The sequence below is a fragment of the Silurus aristotelis genome (genome assembly GCF_946808225.1).
Source record: "Silurus aristotelis genome assembly, chromosome: 15".
NCBI lineage: Eukaryota > Metazoa > Chordata > Actinopteri > Siluriformes > Siluridae > Silurus > Silurus aristotelis.
Window position 1 is genome coordinate 21,992,213 of NC_139588.1, and position 18,684 is coordinate 22,010,896.

Below are 18,684 nucleotides of genomic sequence, written 5' to 3' on the forward strand. Positions count from 1 at the left end.
CGGAAAATCCAGAGGAAACCTACTGGGACCTGTTCTGTATATAAACTTGGAATTGATCATGGGGGGGGGGGGGGGGGGGAATTGGGGGAATTAAGATACCCTCTGCGATATTGTTGTGAGATGTTATTGATAAATACAAAAGCGAAATCAGGTGTCTAGACTGTTACCACAAATTTAGAGCCACAAAATTGTATAGGGCGTCTTTGTGTATATATAAATTGGGGTTGAATCACATACACAACACACTTAAACGCCCTGCAATATGTTTACACCCTGTCCATGGTGTCCCCCAATTTGAGCCCCAAAATCCATGGGACAGGCTTCAGGCTTCCTGAGACACTGTGTAGTATACGTGGGATAGAAAAAGGATTGATGTATAGACAAAGTGCTGGAAAAAAAGGAGAACAACTTTCTATAAAACAATACAACTATCCAAGGCAGTCCATCAGGTGGAGTAGCCAGTGGTGAAGACCTGTACATTAAAATAATAGGCCTATACAATACTAATACTCATATAAATAATAAAATTGACAGATGGTTTTTTTTTCACATTGTTACAATCAAAAAGGGAGAAAATTTCTGTTGAATCAGACAAACTTTTTTTTGTTTAAATAATTCAATACAGTCTAATAATACCAGTTACTAAGAACACAATGTTCTGTTCAGTGGTTTATCAACACAAAAGTGCCACATGACCCTGCCATCATATCAGTGTATGTTAGATTTATCCGAAGGCCAGTGAAAGACAAATAATATGAACTTTGTCTGAATGAGTTTAGTCTTAAAACTAGTTTTAAAAAGGATATTTATCAGTTAGAAATGGAGGATAATCATTGCATTCTGAATGAGGGTGATGAGTTACTGAACTCTTTTGGGTTCAGTTTCTGAAGTTAAATGTTCACTGAACTATGAAGTTGCGCAGGGGGTGAATTCCTGTTGCCATAATAACTTTTATCACTTGGTGGTGAAACTGTCTACATCCATTGGTCGGTGCTGCACTAAGTCGCTCCATATTTGCATAAAGTTATATTTTTCTAGACTTCAGACACTGGACACACCCACGACTGGTCTCTGGTGCCACCAAGTTGCCAGATGTGTAAGATTTCTTTGACAATGAGCGCCTTTGTTGCTGTGAATTGCTGTATGTGTGATCGCAGCTCTAGTTTTTATCAGCGTAAAAATTTTTTGGATATATTTTGGGAAATAAAATCTGAATTTGTTATTGAAAAGAAAGTAGAAACATTTCTTCAGATATTTATGACTTTTTGTGTCCTCTTGTAATTCGAACCTGTTGTATTTGTGCAGTTAAAACCATGAGTGTAAAAACGATATCCACTTTTTGGACAAAAGTATTGGGACACCTGACTTTTTCAGCTATATGTGGAGGTGGTTGCTCAGTTCTGCTCAGACATTTGACTCTGGATCAGAAGGTCACAAGTTCAAATCCCAGCACCTCCAAGCTGCCACTTCCGGGCCCTTGAGCAAATCCCTTAACCCCCAACTGATCAGTTGTAAATCACTCTGGATAAGGGCACCTGCCAAATGAAATAAATGTTAATGTAGTTCTTTGCCAAACTGTTGGGGGCACATAATTGTAAAGGATTAGTGTGAAAATTTTCATTTAATTGCACAAGGACACCCAAACCTGTTCCAGCATAACAATGAAAGATATGCTGTACACGGGTTGGAGTGGAAGAAGCCCTTATTGTTATAGCAACTAACAATTATAGGCTCAAGGGCCCAGCTCGGAAGTGTTGAGATTTATACTGACAACCTTCTGATCAAAAGTCCAACACCTTCACCACTGAAGCACTTGTGGCTGAAGTAGCAGTAGTATAAGCAGTAGTATTTCCTAGTAATTCTAGTATTAATATTAGGATTAAAATAAATAATATTGGTAGTTGTATTTCCTAGTAGTAGTAGTATTAGAAATAGTATTATTATTATTAGTAGTCGTATTTAAAATTTTAATATTAGACGATTAGGTTTATTTAGCAGTATCATTAGCATTTACAGTTGTACAGATAGATATAGATGTGTATAGTAGTAGTAAAAGCAGCAGAATTATTTAGTAGTAGTGTTTAGTAGTAATAGTATTATGAGCAGTAATAGTATTGGCAGTAGTGGTATTAGAAATTTTAATATTAAAAGTATGAATTAGTAGTTTTTGAAATTTAGGAGAAGTTTTAGCAGCAATAGTGTACTGGTAGGATTAGTGGTAGTAATAATAATATTATCAGTAATAGTATTTGTTTTAGTGTTTAAAAGTAGTAATATGTAATAATAGTAATATTATCAGTAGTTTTATTTACTAGTATACATGTAGTGGTTTGTATTAAATTTATAAGTATTAGTTTTAGTAGTAGTGTTTGTAGTATAGTAGGAGTATGCAGGAAGTATTAGTTTTAGTAGTAGTGTTAGTAGTATAGTAGTATAGAGACATATTAGTTTTAGTAGTAGTAGTAGGATTAGTAGTATATACGTATTATGTAGAAGTATTAGTTTTAGTAGTAGTAGTAATTGAGATAGTAGTATAGAAGTATTATATAGAAGTATTAGTTTTAGTAGTAGTACTAAAGAGATGTATTTGTTTTTGAAGTAGTAGTGGTAGTATTATGTAGAAGTATTAGTCTTGGTAGTAGTAGTATAGCTGTGTTTTAGTTTTAGTAGTAGTAATAATAGAGATAGTAGTATAGACGTTTTATGTAAAAGTATTAGTTTTAGTAGTAGTAATAATAGAGATAGTAGTATAGACGTTTTATGTAAAAGTATTAGTTTTAGTAGTAGTAGTAGTAGTAGTAGTATAGAAAAGTATTAGTTTTAGTAGTAGTAGTAGTATGTAGAGGTATTAGTTTTAGTATTGTTAGTAGTATAAATATGTATTAGTTTAAGTAGTAGTAGTAATAGAGATAGTAGTATAACAGTATTATGTAGAAGTATTAGTTTTAGTAGTAGTAGTAGTAGTACAAATACGTATTAGTTCTAGTAGTAGTATGGTAATGTTAGAAGTAGTAGTATAGGAAGTATTAGTTTTAGTAGTAGTATGGTAATGTTAGAAGTAGTAGTATAGGAAGTATTAGTTTTAGTAGTACTATGGTAATGTTAGAAGTAGTAGTATAAGAAGTATTAGTTTTAGTAGTAGTATGGTAATGTTAGAAGTAGTAGTATAGGAAGTATTAGTTTTAGTAGTAGTATGGTAATGTTAGAAGTAGTAGTATAGGAAGTATTAGTTTTAGTAGTAGTATGGTAATGTTAGAAGTAGTAGTATAAGAAGTATTAGTTTTAGTAGTAGTTTGGTAATGTTAGCAGTAGTAGTATAAGAAGTATTAGTTTTAGTAGTAGTATGGTAATGTTAGAAGTAGTAGTATAAGAAGTATTAGTTTTAGTAGTAGTATGGTAATGTTAGAAGTAGTAGTATAAGAAGTATTAGTTTTAGTAGTAGTATGGTAATGTTAGCAGTAGTAGTATAAGAAGTATTAGTTTTAGTAGTAGTATGGTAATGTTAGCAGTAGTAGTATAAGAAGTATTAGTTTTAGTAGTAGTATGGTAATGTTAGAAGTAGTAGTATAAGAAGTATTAGTTTTAGTAGTAGTATGGTAATGTTAGCAGTAGTAGTATAAGAAGTATTAGTTTTAGTAGTAGTATGGTAATGTTAGAAGTAGTAGTATAAGAAGTATTAGTTTTAGTAGTAGTATGGTAATGTTAGAAGTAGTAGTATAAGAAGTATTAGTTTTAGTAGTAGTATGGTAATGTTAGAAGTAGTAGAATAAGAAGTATTAGTTTTAGTAGTAGTATGGTAATGTTAGAAGTAGTAGTATAAGAAGTATTAGTTTTAGTAGTAGTATGGTAATGTTAGAAGTAGTAGTATAAGAAGTATTAGTTTTAGTAGTAGTATGGTAATGTTAGAAGTAGTAGTATAAGAAGTATTAGTTTTAGTAGTAGTATGGTAATGTTAGAAGTAGTAGTATAAGAAGTATTAGTTTTAGTAGTAGTATGGTAATGTTAGAAGTAGTAGTATAAGAAGTATTAGTTTTAGTAGTAGTATGGTAATGTTAGCAGTAGTAGTATAAGAATATTAGTAATATGCAGTATTGATTAGTTATTATAACTATAGCAGAGGTGGGAATTAATGAAGTACAAATACTTCGTTACTGTACTTAAGTAGATTTTTTTGGTATCAGTATTTTACTCCACTATTTATTTTTCAGAAAACTTTTTACTTTTACTCATTACATTTTTACACAAATATCTGTACTTTTTACTTTTTACATTTTCAAAACCGGCTCGTTACTTTAGTTTTAATCCATTGATTTGGTGAAATATTTTTAGTTTATTTTCACCGCGCACCGATTTAAGCCAAAAAAACTATTTCCTGTTACTGCGCGTCTTTTTCAATCCGCTGGTGTATAAAGTCCTGTCTCTTACTCACCCCACAGATGTAGACTAGTTTATGAAGCTAATTAAGAATGAGCAGGCAGAAGGCAGTAAGAAGTTTGGGGTTAGCGTGGATGAGACAGAGGGAGTCAGTGATGTACACATGACTGAGAACAAACACATTCATGATCATCATCATCTTTTCTTGTGTTCTATATGTGGATCTTCAACCTGGATACATTCATTAGGTAACAACATTTTTAATTCGTTTTATATTAATATATATAATATATATATACAGTATTGTTCAAAATAATAGCAGTACAATGTGACTAACCAGAATAATCCAGGTTTTTAGTATATTTTTTATTGCTACGTGGCAAACAAGTTACCAGTAGGTGCAGAAGATTCTCAGAAAACAAACAAGACCCATCATTCATGATATGCACGCTCGTAAGGCTGTGCAATTGGGCAATTAGTTGAAAGGGGTGTGTTAAAAAAAATAGCAGTGTGGCATTCAATCACTGAGGTCATCAATTTTGTGAAAAAACAGGTGTGAATCAGGTGGCCCCTATTTAAGGATGAAGCCAGCACTTGTTGAACATACATTTGAAAGCCTGAGGAAAATGGGTCGTTCTAAACATTGTTCAGAAGAACAGCGTACTTTGATTAAAAAGTTGATTGGAGAGGGGAAAACCTATAAAGAGGTGCAAAAAATTATAGGCTGTTCAGCTAAAATGATCTCCAATGCCTTAAAATGGAGAGCAAAACCAGAGAGACGTGGAAGAAAACGGAAGACAACCATCAAAATGGATCGAAGAATAACCAGAATGGCAAAGGCTCAGCCAATGATCAGCTCCAGGATGACTCCAAAGACAGTCGTTAGAAGTTAGAAGACGTCTGTGTGAAGCTAATCTATTTTCAAGAATCCCCCGCAAAGTCCCTCTGTTAAAAAAAAAGGCATGTGCAGAAGAGGTTACAATTTGCCAAAGAACACATCAACTGGCCTATAGAGAAATGGAGGAACATTTTGTGGACTGATGAGAGTAAAATTGTTCTTTTTGGGTCCAAGGGCCACAGACAGTTTGTGAGACGACCCCCAAACTCTGAATTCAAGCCACAGTACACAGTGAAGACAGTGAAGCATGGTGGTGCGAGCATCATGATATGGGCATGTTTCTCCTACTATGGTGTTGGGCCGATTTATCGCATACCAGGGATCATGGATCAGTTTGCATATGTCAAAATACTTAAAGAGGTCATGTTGCCTTATGCTGAAGAGGACATGCCCTTGAAATGGTTGTTTCAAAAAGACAATGACCCCAAACTCACTAGTAAACGAGCAAAGTTTCGGTTCCAAACCAACAAAATTAATGTTATGGAGTGGCCAGCCCAATCCCCGGACCTTAATCCAATCGAGAACTTGTGGGGTGATATTAAAAATGCTGTTTCTGAAGCAAAACCAAGAAATGTAAATGAATTGTGGAATGTTGTTAAAGAATCATGGAGTGGAATAACAGCTGAGAGATGCCACAAGATGGTTGACTCCATGCCACACAGATGTGAAGCAGTTTTAAAAAACTGTGGTCATACAACTAAATATTAGTTTAGTGATTCACAGGATTGCTAAATCCTAGAAACAAACACACCCCTTTCAACTAATTGCCCAATTGCACAGCCTTACGAGCGTGCATATCATGAATGATGGGTCTTGTTTGTTTTCTGAGAATCTACTGCACCTACTGGTAACTTGTTTGCCACGTAGCAATAAAAAATTTACTAAAATACACACTGGCGACCAAAATTAGAGAACAATTTATAAACAATTCTGAAATAATGTCATCTTCACTGCTCAACAGTTGAAGGAGTTTTTGTCGTGTCTATACCATGCTACCAGAACACCTTTTTCACAAAATAACTAAGGCATTAAAAAAAAAAAAACATTATTTTGCAGAAAACACACTGATCAAAATTAGAGAACACTTTCAGACACCTCCCAGTTATTGGTGTTAATCTGGTACCTGGTGCTATTTTCCTTTATCTGTCAACCCCTATTTAACTGGCCGCCTAACTTCCAGTTTCACTGACTCTGCAAGATGGTGGGCCGTTCTAAAGTGACTGAAAGCCTCCGGCAGCAGGTTGTCCAGATGAAGGCCAAAGGGACGAGCCATCAGCTATAGCAAGACAAGTTGGTCGTTCCAAATCTGTGATTTTAAAGAATATTGACTCTTTACAACATCACAAACTCATTCAAGTCCGCCAAGAAGGCTGGTCGTCCACGGAAGACAAATACAAGAGAGGACAGGATACTGCGGAGGATCTCAATGGGCAATCGTTTCCACACTGCAGCTGGAATTGCTCACCAGTTCAGCGCTGAACAGGGTAAGGATCTGTCTCGTCATACAGTGTCTCAACGTTTAAGAGCATTTGGACTGAAAGCCACTCTGCCGTGACCAAACCTCTCATTAGCAGAAAGAATCAAAAGGCTAGACTAAGCATGTTGTGTGGACAGAGGAGAACTGGTCCAAAGTTCACTTCAGTGATGAAAGCAAGTTTAATTTATTTGGGTCCGATGGAAAACATTATGTTCGGCGACAAACTGGAGAAAGACTGAACCCAAAGTGTGTAAAGAAGTCAGTGAAAAGTGGAGGAGGAAGTGTCATGGTTTGGGGCATGTTTTCTGCAGCAGGAGTTGGGCATCTTATACAGCTACATGGCAGAGTGAATGCAAATGTTTATCAGAACCTTCTTTAACAACATATGGTTCCTTCCCTGTGTTCATCACCCAATCAGCCCGCAGTGTTCATGCAGGACAACGCTCCATGTCACACAGCAAAACGGGTAAAGCAGTTCCTTCAAACTGAAAACATTGAAATAATGACATGGCCTGCCCACAGTCCTGATCTCAACCCAATAGAGAACCTCTGGAAAATCCTTGGTGACAAAGTTATGGCCAAGAAACCCACTACAGTCACCGAACTGTGGAGGAGACTGGCAGAAGAGTGGACCAAAATCACACCAGAGCAGTGTGAGAGACTAGTGCTGTCCTGTGGCCGCAGATGTGCTGAAGTCATTCAGAGCAGAAGCCTGTACACTTCCTACTAATTGCTGACTGTTGTAACCTTCAGAAAATTGTGTTGTAATCTTTTTCCATGCTACAGTCATTGTTGTTCTCTAATTTTGATCAGTGTGTTTTCTGCAAAATAATGTTTTTTTTAAATGACTTAGTTATTTTGTGTAAAAGGTGTTCTGGTAGCATGGTATAGACAGGACAAAAACTCCTTCAACTGTTGAGCAGTGAAGATGACATTATTTCAGAATTGTTCAATTGTTTATAAATTGTTCTCAATTTTGATCGCCAGTGTATATATATATATATATTTGGCTGTCAAAATTAAAATTATTGTAAACGGCACAAAATTTAATTAACGCGCTATTAATTCAGCGTGAATTTCTGTTTTTACCATTTTTATAAAAAAATTTGAATAAATAAATATCTAAATATAAAAGAGGCGAAATTAAAACCTTCGGCAAAAAATACACTTATCCACGACGTCCTTTCTTTACTTAGATATAAAATAAATAAATAAACTCCAGATAAAAATATTTTTAATCAGTAAAATTTTGTTTTATTTCTGTGCCAAGTCTCAAATCAAACACCAAATCCGCCATGTTTTACACAATTTTAGATTAGATTAGATTCAACTTTATTGTCATTACACATGTACAAGTACAAGGCAAGAAATGCAGTTTGGTTCTAACCAGAGTGCAATAACAGCAAGTGCAGGACATACAGTGTTACATGATTTACATAAGTTAAAATAGAATGGTATTATAGGACTATATGTACTAAGATGGATATATATGTACTATGAATAAAATTTACAGATGAACAATAATATACAGATGGATATATATGTAGACATTTAACCCTCTAGGTGGCGTTTTGTGGGTTTTTCCCTCATAATGGCGACAAGAACTTAAATGACTGTCTTTATTGATCGTACAGATAAAAACAGTACATCATTCAAAAATGTAAAATATTTTTGATTATATATATAAAAGCTTCTTTGACTTGAAGAGGTGCACTTTCTCCGGTGTCACCTCATTAACTGTCCGTGTGGAAACATAGCAAAGGCTCTTAATGATGTCCACACGTCTCTGCACTGGTATAGCCTTTATATTTAATCACTGTACATATGCTTACATACATATCACATGCTGTACATATGATACATCGATCGATCTATCTATCTATCGATCTATCTATCTAATATTAATATGATGTGAGGTCCAGTTAACAGCTAAAACAGGTAGAAGTAATAACTACTTTTTACTGAAGTGCATGTCAGAGCCAAGACTTCTTTACTTTCACTTGAGTAAAAAAGTATAATCAGCACTTCAACTTTTACCCGAGTATTTTAAAACACGAGTATCTGTACTTCTACTTAAGTAAAGGATGTGTGTACTTTTGCCACCTCTGAACTATAGTACTTATTAACTGCACTGCTCTCAGATCCGAAACCCGAGGTCACGTGACTCCTCAGCTGACTGTAAAGTCACGTGACCGCTCCCCGCACTATTAGTTTGGGAGGAGTGCGTGCAGGAGGTAAAAAAAAAAAAAAAAAAAAAAAGCGAGGTGGTGAAAAGGCAGTGTGTGAGTCGGCGGATCAGATCATCAGGGGCTTCATCATGGCCTGGACCAAGTACCAACTCTTCCTGGCTGGTTTGATGCTCACCACGGGCTCCATCAACACCCTGTCCGCAAAGTAAGTGCTGTCTCCCCTCGGCTGGGCCGCTCCGGTGTCTATCAGCCGCACTCCGGTGTCTATCAGCCGCACTCCGGTGTCTATCAGCCGCACTCCGGTGTCTATCAGCCGCACTCCGGTGTCTATCAGCCGCACTCCGGTGTCTATCAGCCGCACTCCGGTGTCTATCAGCCGCACTCCGGTGTCTATCAGCCGCACTCCGGTGTCTATCAGCCGCACTCCGGTGTCTATCAGCCGCGTTTAGCGTTATAGATTTAGTCCTGTTTCCCAGGATGGATAATATTTATTGTTTTATTTATATCTCTTTTAAATGATGTTTATTATATCAGTAAATAAATGTTCTTTAGTGTCCCTGATAATCATAAATATAAACAGAGAAGGCGCGAATTATCGTGGGGGAATTTACACAAATTAATAACAACACTACAAAATACTTGGTTGATTTGCCAGACGGATACGGATATAAATTATATTTATGAATACGTAAGAATATAATAATTAGTAAAAAATAAATGTTTAGTAAGATGTTGTACAAAAACACGTGTATCACGGTTTGGGACACCCCTACAACGGACTGTACCATTTCTCAAACGTTGAGAAAGTGTGTCCTGGTTAGTCCACGTGATTGTGTGTGTGTGTGTGTGTGTGTGTGTGTGTGTGTGTGTGTGTGTGTGTTCTTGCTCCATGTTTGTCCAGAAATGTGGAAAAACAAGTGACATTTATTTTGACTTTTACTTTATTTTAAACGTTAATCGAGGACCCACGAGACACAGACAATACAGCAAGGAGAACAAACAAACTATCAATCATACAAAAAACAAACTACGGACACAATCCTCAATCACATTTACATACAGACTAAAACACCAGTGGAAAAAAATCTGATCATTCATTTGATTGCATTTTCTTTCCTGATTAGATTTAGTCTCAAAATCTATAAATGATATATTTGGATCTGCATATGTGTTTGCATTGTGGATTCTGTGTATATATACCGCACTAAATGTTTGTTTCAGCGAGTGTGACAGATCGTGTGTGTGTGTAACAGGAGCTAAAACTATAAATCCTCGTTTCAGCATCAGGAGTTAATACACATATCGAAAGTCAAAGTGGAACGGCTCCATCTGAAGTAGATGAAATACGAGAAGAAAGTAACTCTCCTCTGATTTCTAGTGTTTCCTTCATATCCCTCACAACAAAAGTGAAAGCACATGGCAGTCACGCTCTTTTTAACTGCCTGTCTATCGAAAACTAACGAGACCAGACTCCCATCATGAGACGAGAGGTCACGAGTGGAGAACGATGACGATCGCTCCTTTGGGGGGGAAAAAAGCTTTGTCAGCAGAAATGCGAGTCCTCGTGCGGCTTGAGTGATTGTTCTTATCTCTCAGAGCTAAATGAGCCGTGAGCGATCAAACTCAGAGCGGAGTGACTTGTTTCAGCTTAAAGCTCTTTAGTACAGCAGTACATCATCCTGAACCTCCAGACAAGTCTGAGCTTGTAGGTGACATCAGTATTACATGCACGGCTGGTGTTTTCTAATGTTTTTCTTTTTCATTTCAGTACCAATAACTTCTCAAAGCCTACAGACTTTGACCTAGTAAAGAAAACAAGGAGTTGTCAATGAGTTATTGATCACAAGCTGCTCAAACAGAGCGCTAACGAGTCTCAGATAAATCTAGTGTTGATCAAACGTAGGGAAAATTATCAGTTTTTTTTCCCCACAGCATGAAATCATCGCGTTTGATTTCCAAACACTCTGAACTGAAGATGAAGCATTTTTTTAAATTTGAATTCGTTCTTATTTGTTTACGCTTTTGGTCTGGATGCAGTAATAAAGGCGGTAATAAAGCGTGAATAATACGGTGCCTTATAATTGTAAGAAATGTGACTTGAAATACATCTATAACTCTTAACAGATGGGCGGACATGTTTTCTGCTCCTGGTTGCTCCGATGCCCCTGAACACGGCTTCTCTCATCCCTTCTTGCAGGTAATTCTAGTTTCTTTTTATTTTATATTTATTATTATTTATAATCTCAGGACACGATGCACAGCCAGATTATTCTGTCAGGGACTCTTGCAGGAGACTGGGTAAATGAGGACCCAAATGCAGGATGTCACAGGGGTATGGAGAAAACACAGGCAAAAACAAAGTCAGTCCAGGGTCAAAAACACAGGTGAACAGGGCAATGCAGGGAGAGACAAAACCAAATCCAAAACAGTCCAAAAACCAGCAGACAGAACTAGGAAAGGCAGAGCAGAAACCGAAAAAACAGTCCAGAGATCAGAACCAGAACCAGGGCAGATCAAGGGTTAGGAACAGGAGCAGGAACAGGAGATCGTGAAGATCCTGACAATAATTGAAGCCGAAGCACCTGATTATCTGCTCTATGCACAATTCCAGGCTTTTTAATGTAGTCACGTCAGTAACCCATGTAAGGAATAAAATACTTTTTCCTATTACATGCCGCAAAACTCGCTCCAATTCAAATCATAAGTCACCGATTCCAATATGACGAATAAAAGTCTTCGAGTATCTGATCTGAACAGTACCCGAGTCTTTGTCTCCTATTGAACGTGGAATCCTGAACACCGAGACACACATTAGTGAAAAGTAGGGCTGTAACGGTTCCTCGTAATTCGATTACAAAAATTCATAAAAATAATTTGATGCTTGGTTTAGTCCATTTAACTACACACTGAGCACTTAGTTTCCCACTGACCATTATTACTGACGCACCATTAAATAAACGCCTGATTCCGAGGGTTTTTTTTTTTTTTTTTTTTTTTTTTTCTCTTATTGCATCAAAATGAATGTTCAAATATATACATTCAAAAATCATAAATGTAAATACATTTCAGATTTACTCAAAAAATAAATAAACCCAACGTGTTTTTGTTTTTTAGTTTGAAACGATTGCAAGATTCGGAAACTTGCTCTTTCATTGCCCTGAATCCTGTGGAATCCTTTTCCACAGGATTCAGGATAATGAAAGAGACAAAGTTTCCAATCATTTCAGGCTAAAACATAAAGAGAATTTTTTTTTTTTTTTTTTTTTTTTTTTTTTTTTTTTTTTGAGTAATCTAAAATTTAATTTACAATTTTTTATATTTATTTGTACTTACATTTTGATGTAACATGACAATTAAATGCAGTAAATGGGTTTAATTCTCACAGATATTCTTGTGTTGGAATTTCAGCAATAAAAAATCAGATGTTAAAATTAAACAAACGACTTTGCCTTTAAGAGATTAATTTTCCCTTGTATTTTTATCCGATTGCTCGATTAATTGTCGGAATATTCGCCGGACTAATCGTTTAATAAAATAATCGATAGCGACAGCCCTACTGAAAAGCCAGAAATTGTACTTCGACACTGCGTTATATAATGTAGTTATGATATAATTTATATATTATATATAATATAAGCAATTTAAATAATGGTCAATTAAAAAAAGTTAAAATGTCTTGTCAAAATATATTATTGACATGAATTGAAATAAAGCAATCTTTTAAAAAGGATCGTCACTAAGTAGTTAGTGGTATTATATATATATAAATATATATATAATGTATATAATGTTATGTAGATGTATAACTGTGTAAGTGAATAAGACATAGCAGGAAGATAACTTGCTGGAATAGCTGCATTATGATAAATCTATGAGCGAATCGATCGCCTGTCTTCACTGCGTGTCAGTGGAAAGAGGAAGGCGACCCTTTTGGACCTTGTGATCCGACAGCGATCGTGCCTCCACTTCCCTCTTCTGAAGCTTTCGCTTCATCAGTTTCCATAGTGGCTGTTTCTGACTCACGCTTTTCTGAGCATGTCTTCCGTTTCGTCATGTCCACGCTTCGCACTCGCTTCATCTCCCTGTTACTACGTCTCTCCAGGCCGTGTTCATGTTTTTGGGTGAGCTGAGCTGCCTCGCCGTTTTCCACATCCTTCTATGCCATGACCGGAGAAGACCGACTCCCACAGTAGAGCCGGGGGAGAGCTTCAACCCTTTCCTCTTCCTCCCACCTGCTATCTGTGACATGGCAGGAACCTCCATCATGTATGTGGGTAAGCAGGAGACGTTATTTCCTCTCTCTCTGTGTTCGTGTGTGTTCGTTCTCATACATCATAACGCACACACCAGAACCAGCAGGTTCAGAGCCGCCATCATCCTACTGAACTCTGCATTACACCATTAGGACACTGTATAACCTTCATTCTCTACACATTTTGCACTAATATTTCACATATACAGTGGTGTGAAAAAGTGTTTGCACCCCTAATTTCTTATTTTTTTGCATGTTTGTCTCACACTAATGTTTCGGATCATCAAACTAATTAAAATATTAGTAAAAGATAAAACAAGTGAACACGACATGCGGTTTTTTATTATTGAAGGAAAACAAAATCACGCTAAAGTGAACTCGGGTTCTGCAGCAGGACAATGATCCAAAACACACCAGCAAGTCCACCTCTGAATGGCTGAAGAAAAGCAAAATAGCCTAGTCAAAGTCCTGACCTGAATCTTATTCAGATGCTGTTGCATGACCTTAAAAAGGCGGTTCATGTTCGAAAATCTTCCAACGTGACTGAATTACAACAATTGTGCATAGATGAGTGACCAAAGTTCCTCCACAGCGCTGTAACAGACTCGGTGCAAGTTATCGCAAACGCTTGAATGCAGTTGTTGCTGCTATCGGCCCAACCTGTTATTAGGTTTAGGGGGCAAACACTTTTTCACACAGGGCCATGTAGTTTGGGGGGAGCCAAGAATTTTAAGGAACATGAGCAAGAAAATAATCCATGTCTGGTTTTACTGCTCAAATCTGACCAGAAGATACACAGGATATGTAATAATAATAATAATAATAATAATAATAATAATAATAATGAAAAAAGATCTACAGACTTTCTGACCATCCTTTTTCCCTCCTTTTCATTCTACATCCAGCCCTGAACATGACCAGTGCGTCCAGTTTCCAGATGTTACGAGGTGCGGTGATCATTTTCACCGGTCTGCTGTCGGTGGCGTTTCTGGGTCGCCGGCTGGTTGCCAGTCAGTGGATCGGGATCCTGATCACCATCCTGGGCCTGGTGGTGGTCGGACTCGCCGATTTCGTAAGCGGCAACACGGATGGCGGACACAAGCTCAGCGAAGTCATTACAGGTACACGCAAGGTCTTAAAGTCAACGTAAACTTTTTATTCTCTCTTTCTCGCAGGGGGATTTTAATGCAGGAATTCACATAAAATAAAAATAAAAACGCAGTTAGAATAAAAATCTTGCGAAAATGTCCACTCGTATATAAGACTCAGCACACAAAGCATTTTTTTTCCTTATCTCACAAAAGTAAGTACACCCTTCACATTTCAGTAACCATTTTAATATATCTTTATTCCATTTCTATAGTATTTTCCCCTTGAGAAGATGTAGTAAAATGCTGAAATGTGAGGGGTGCACTTACTTTTGTGAGATAACGTATGATACGTAGGCAATAAAGATGTTTTAAAGGAAACACGTAGATATTTTGGGTGATTTTTCAAAATGTACCATTTAATCTATTTAGAAGAAAGGGACAGGGCATGTAACATGCTAATTTGCATATTCATGAACTCGGTACTGTGAATGTTTTTGATCACAAATAGTTTAAAATACTTTAATATTTGATATTTCTATTACATGGTAAATGCAATGAATTAATTAGTTGTGCATATGCTTTATTTAAAATGCAAATTAAGCTCATTATAACATTTTTTCCTGTGGAAGGGGTGGGGCATGTAGGAGGAGTTAGGAGCATTCTGATTTGCCTATTCATTAAATTTGTAGTATAAAAGAAGTGTAGTCATGGTTCTGGATAAAACGTAGTGTATGCTTTGGGTAGTTGTCTTGTTGTACGGTGAAGTCGGTTCCATTGAGACAGAACTGCATGGTGTGGTTGCCATGTTGGTTCAGGATTCCGTACACCTTTTTAAAATAAATCTCCAAAACAACCCCAAACCATTTACACTTCCAGCTCCACGTGTGGGGGTGAGGCAGTCTGATCACATCTTCTCTCCTGGTCTCCGTCTTATATTCTTCTAATTTTATTTTTACTTTTATTAGGTTTGTTGCATTAAAAACCAAAGGAACATTAATTTGCCCTAAAAACCATAAGAATACATGACTACAAAGGATTTCGGACAAGCTTTTAGATATTTTTGGTTGTTTTTTTTGCTTGCTTGCTGTTTTTATTTTATTTTATTTTTTATTTATTTATTTATTTATTTATTTATTTAATATCTCCTAAAAAATCTTTCGTTCTTTGAATTTTCTTCAGGTGACCTTCTGATCATCATGGCTCAGATCATTGTGTCTGTCCAGATGGTCCTGGAAGAGAAGTTTATTTACAAGCACAACGTTCATCCTCTGAAGGCAGTGGGGACTGAAGGTAAAGCCTCAGAGCAAACTGGAAATTGCGTCATTTTACATTACGCTTCATTTAAGATCAGCTTAGTATTAGTTCATGTTTCTGTTTAATGCACCGAATGTAACTCTTAGAAATGGGGACAATAATGAACAGAAATAAGTTGAATTACTTAGAAGTAAAAATGAAATTTTTACTTCATGCTTTTTATTTGTTTTATTTATGAAACGAATGGTAATGTGATGCCGATTTTAATCAGCGAATGTAATTTTAATTATTATAATTTGTTCCGATTTTATTCCAACTTCTGCTTTCACTGACCTGAGATCAGCAGATTTACATTCATTCTTAATTAAACATGATCAGTGGTTTTTATTTATATGTACATTTGTAACTTTTTATAAATTTATAGCATTTTATTGTGCATGTGTGTGTGAATATTTATGTATATGCGGTTCGAATCTCGTACCCCCAGTTGATCACGGAGAGCACGATAGACCAAAACACTTGTAGGGAATTGTTTTTATGGAGTTTTATGTTGAAATAATAAAATTTATTAATACAAATATAAGTACACATAAAATAGCAGTTTCAGGGTGGCATCCGGGCAGTTTTGGAACGTAACCTGTGTGTGTATTTTGTTACGGTTCGGTACGTACCTCAGTTTTTCAGTCTGGGGAAGAAATGCAAAACATAAAATTGTCATTTTTATTATTTAGCAGTTTATTATTAACATTTGTGAACATCAACAGTTGGAATTTTTTTTTTTTACATTTTTAAATAAAGTACATGCTTGGTTTAAATGATATATAAAATAATATTCTTTAATATTTAAAAAAAAAAAAAATCTAATTGAATAAATTAAATAAATGCAATAATTTTTATTATATTGATTAATAATAATTGAAGAATAATTGAATAATCAATGATATTTGCACAAATGAAATTGTTAATAAAATTAGGTAAATGAAAAAATTTTATTAGTTTACATTTGTTAGACCGCGCGCGCGTGTGTGCGTGTGTGTGTTGCATTTAACATTTTATTTTCTAAAGATATGATCTACTTAACTGTTCTACTTATTTCAGAAGACTACGTCAAATTTCCCTGATATGTGGATTTGACAGGATTTTTTTCTTTTAAGAGAAATTCTTGAAGCAAACGTTAAAGAATCTTTATCGCTAGACTGTCATAAAAACTGTGCAGATGACAGGAAATGGCAGAGATATTTTATATATATATTATTTATACACTATTCTGAATTCTGATTGGTCAGAGTAGTTTTCGATCATTCACAAGGTGTATTGTTTCTATAGTAACAATGTTCAGAGGGTTGTGTTTGGTGAAATTATTATTATTATTAATTAGTATTATAAAATAGTTTTTATATAGCTCCTGTAAATTGAGCTTCTCAAAACAAATGAAACAAAAGCTAATAATGATTGAATGAAGCATTTTCAGAAGGAGTCTTCAGAGTATTGAACACCATGTAGACAATAATGATGATTCCCACATGGACTCTTTACATTCATAACACTTTATGAAATCTCTCTGCCTTTAGGCTTTTTTGGTTTCGTGATCCTGACCATCCTCCTCATCCCGATGTTCTACATCCCAGCCGGGAACTTGGGCAGCAACCCGCGGCAGGTTCTGGAGGACGCGCTGGACGCCTTTTGCCAGATCGGCCACAAGCCGCTCATCGTCCTGGCGCTGCTGGGAAACACCGTGAGCATCGCGTTCTTCAACTTCGCCGGCATCAGCGTGACCAAAGAGATCAGCGCTACCACGCGCATGGTTCTGGACAGCCTGCGCACCCTGGTTATCTGGGTGGTGAGTCTGGCGCTGGGCTGGGAGTCGTTCCAAGGCCTGCAGATCCTCGGCTTCCTCATCCTGCTTCTGGGAACGGGACTTTACAATGGACTCCACAAACCCGTGATGACCAGGCTGCCCTGCTGGTCTGCAGAGCGGGAGACGGGAACGGGGGACGCAGACGAGAGGGAGAGACTGCTCGGCGAGAGCTAACGATGAATGGACAAACAAAAATGGGTGTAGCAGACACTCGGCTTTCTCATCTAGCTGTTGACTGACTCCATACTTGTGGACTTCCAGGGATTTTACTGGAGCAGTACAACTGACTATAGAGGACGCTGGAGACTGATATTAAATATTGGGACACTAATCAATTTTGGTTTTTTTTTTTATTTCTCATCGTCATATTGGGTTAAAAAAGGGAAGGTGAACAATTTTGGTTATTTTAAATTAACATTAGAATTTATTTTTAAATTTTAGAATCCCAAATGTATCACTTTTTAATATTTTTGGCCAATGATGTGCCACGTTTCGAAAATGAGGGCATTTCAATTTTTACTTTATCTCTTTAACGTTCTGTGTGTTCTATACGTGTTATTGTATAACAGACCTCGTCAGTGTATCGTTCACTATAACACAGTATTGACCGTATTAGATGAAAAACTGGTTTAAAAAAAAAAAAAAAAAAAGATTGGGATGTTCTGGACATTTCTTGAAAAAAGGATTGTGTGAATCCCTGTTTTAATTAAATCACCTTAAAAATTTTTCCTTCCGTCTCAACTCAATTATTTGAAAGGGATTTAATATATAAAGCATCATTTCTAACAAAAAAAAATAAATACTTTGACCAAAAGTATTGGGACACCCGGCTTTTCCATCCGTATCAAGTTTATTTCTATTGCGTTTTGCACAACAGACATTGTCTCAAAGCAGCTTTACAGAATTTAACAGTTAAGGTAAATGATGTGTGTTTATCCCTAATGAGCAGCCGTGGTGACTGTGACCAGGAAAAACTACCTTAGATGTTATGAGGAAGAAACCTTGAGAGGAACCAGACTCAAAAGGGGAACCCATCCTCATTTGGGTGACATCGAGTGTGATTATAGTCTTTAAACAAGAACTAACATGGGCACTTTTGTTGGCAGTTATTTAGGCAATAATGACTGTATGTTGTTATTTTTAGAGGACAGTAAATCAGTACTGAGTATAATGTTGAACAGAAATATATGGCCAAAAGTATTAAGGCACCTGGCTACTTTACCACAAAGTTGTGTAGGACATCTTTGGATGGGGAAGCAATGGATGAAATTTTCCCTCCACTTGAACTAGG

General features: G+C 36.4%; 1 protein-coding gene and 1 long non-coding RNA gene across 2 annotated transcripts; one reads left to right on the plus strand and one right to left on the minus strand.

The window, feature by feature from the left end:
- Window positions 1-6,856: 6,856 nt before the first annotated feature.
- LOC310738011 lies at window positions 6,857-7,796 on the minus strand. Its single transcript, XR_014536955.1, has 2 exons — window positions 7,189-7,796; window positions 6,857-7,122 (listed from the first exon to the last, which is right to left on the minus strand). It is a non-coding gene; the product is annotated as an uncharacterized lncRNA (long non-coding RNA).
- Window positions 7,797-8,924: 1,128 nt separating this feature from the next.
- Window positions 8,925-18,119, plus strand: slc35f6 (solute carrier family 35 member F6). The gene is made up of 6 exons (XM_083562749.1): window positions 8,925-9,143; window positions 11,063-11,135; window positions 13,041-13,212; window positions 14,096-14,311; window positions 15,461-15,571; window positions 17,107-18,119. Exons 1-6 carry the CDS (start codon window positions 9,067-9,069, stop codon window positions 17,565-17,567), a joined length of 1,110 nt encoding a protein of 369 aa, XP_083418875.1. The 5' UTR covers window positions 8,925-9,066; the 3' UTR covers window positions 17,568-18,119.
- The last annotated feature ends 565 nt before the right edge of the window (window positions 18,120-18,684 follow it).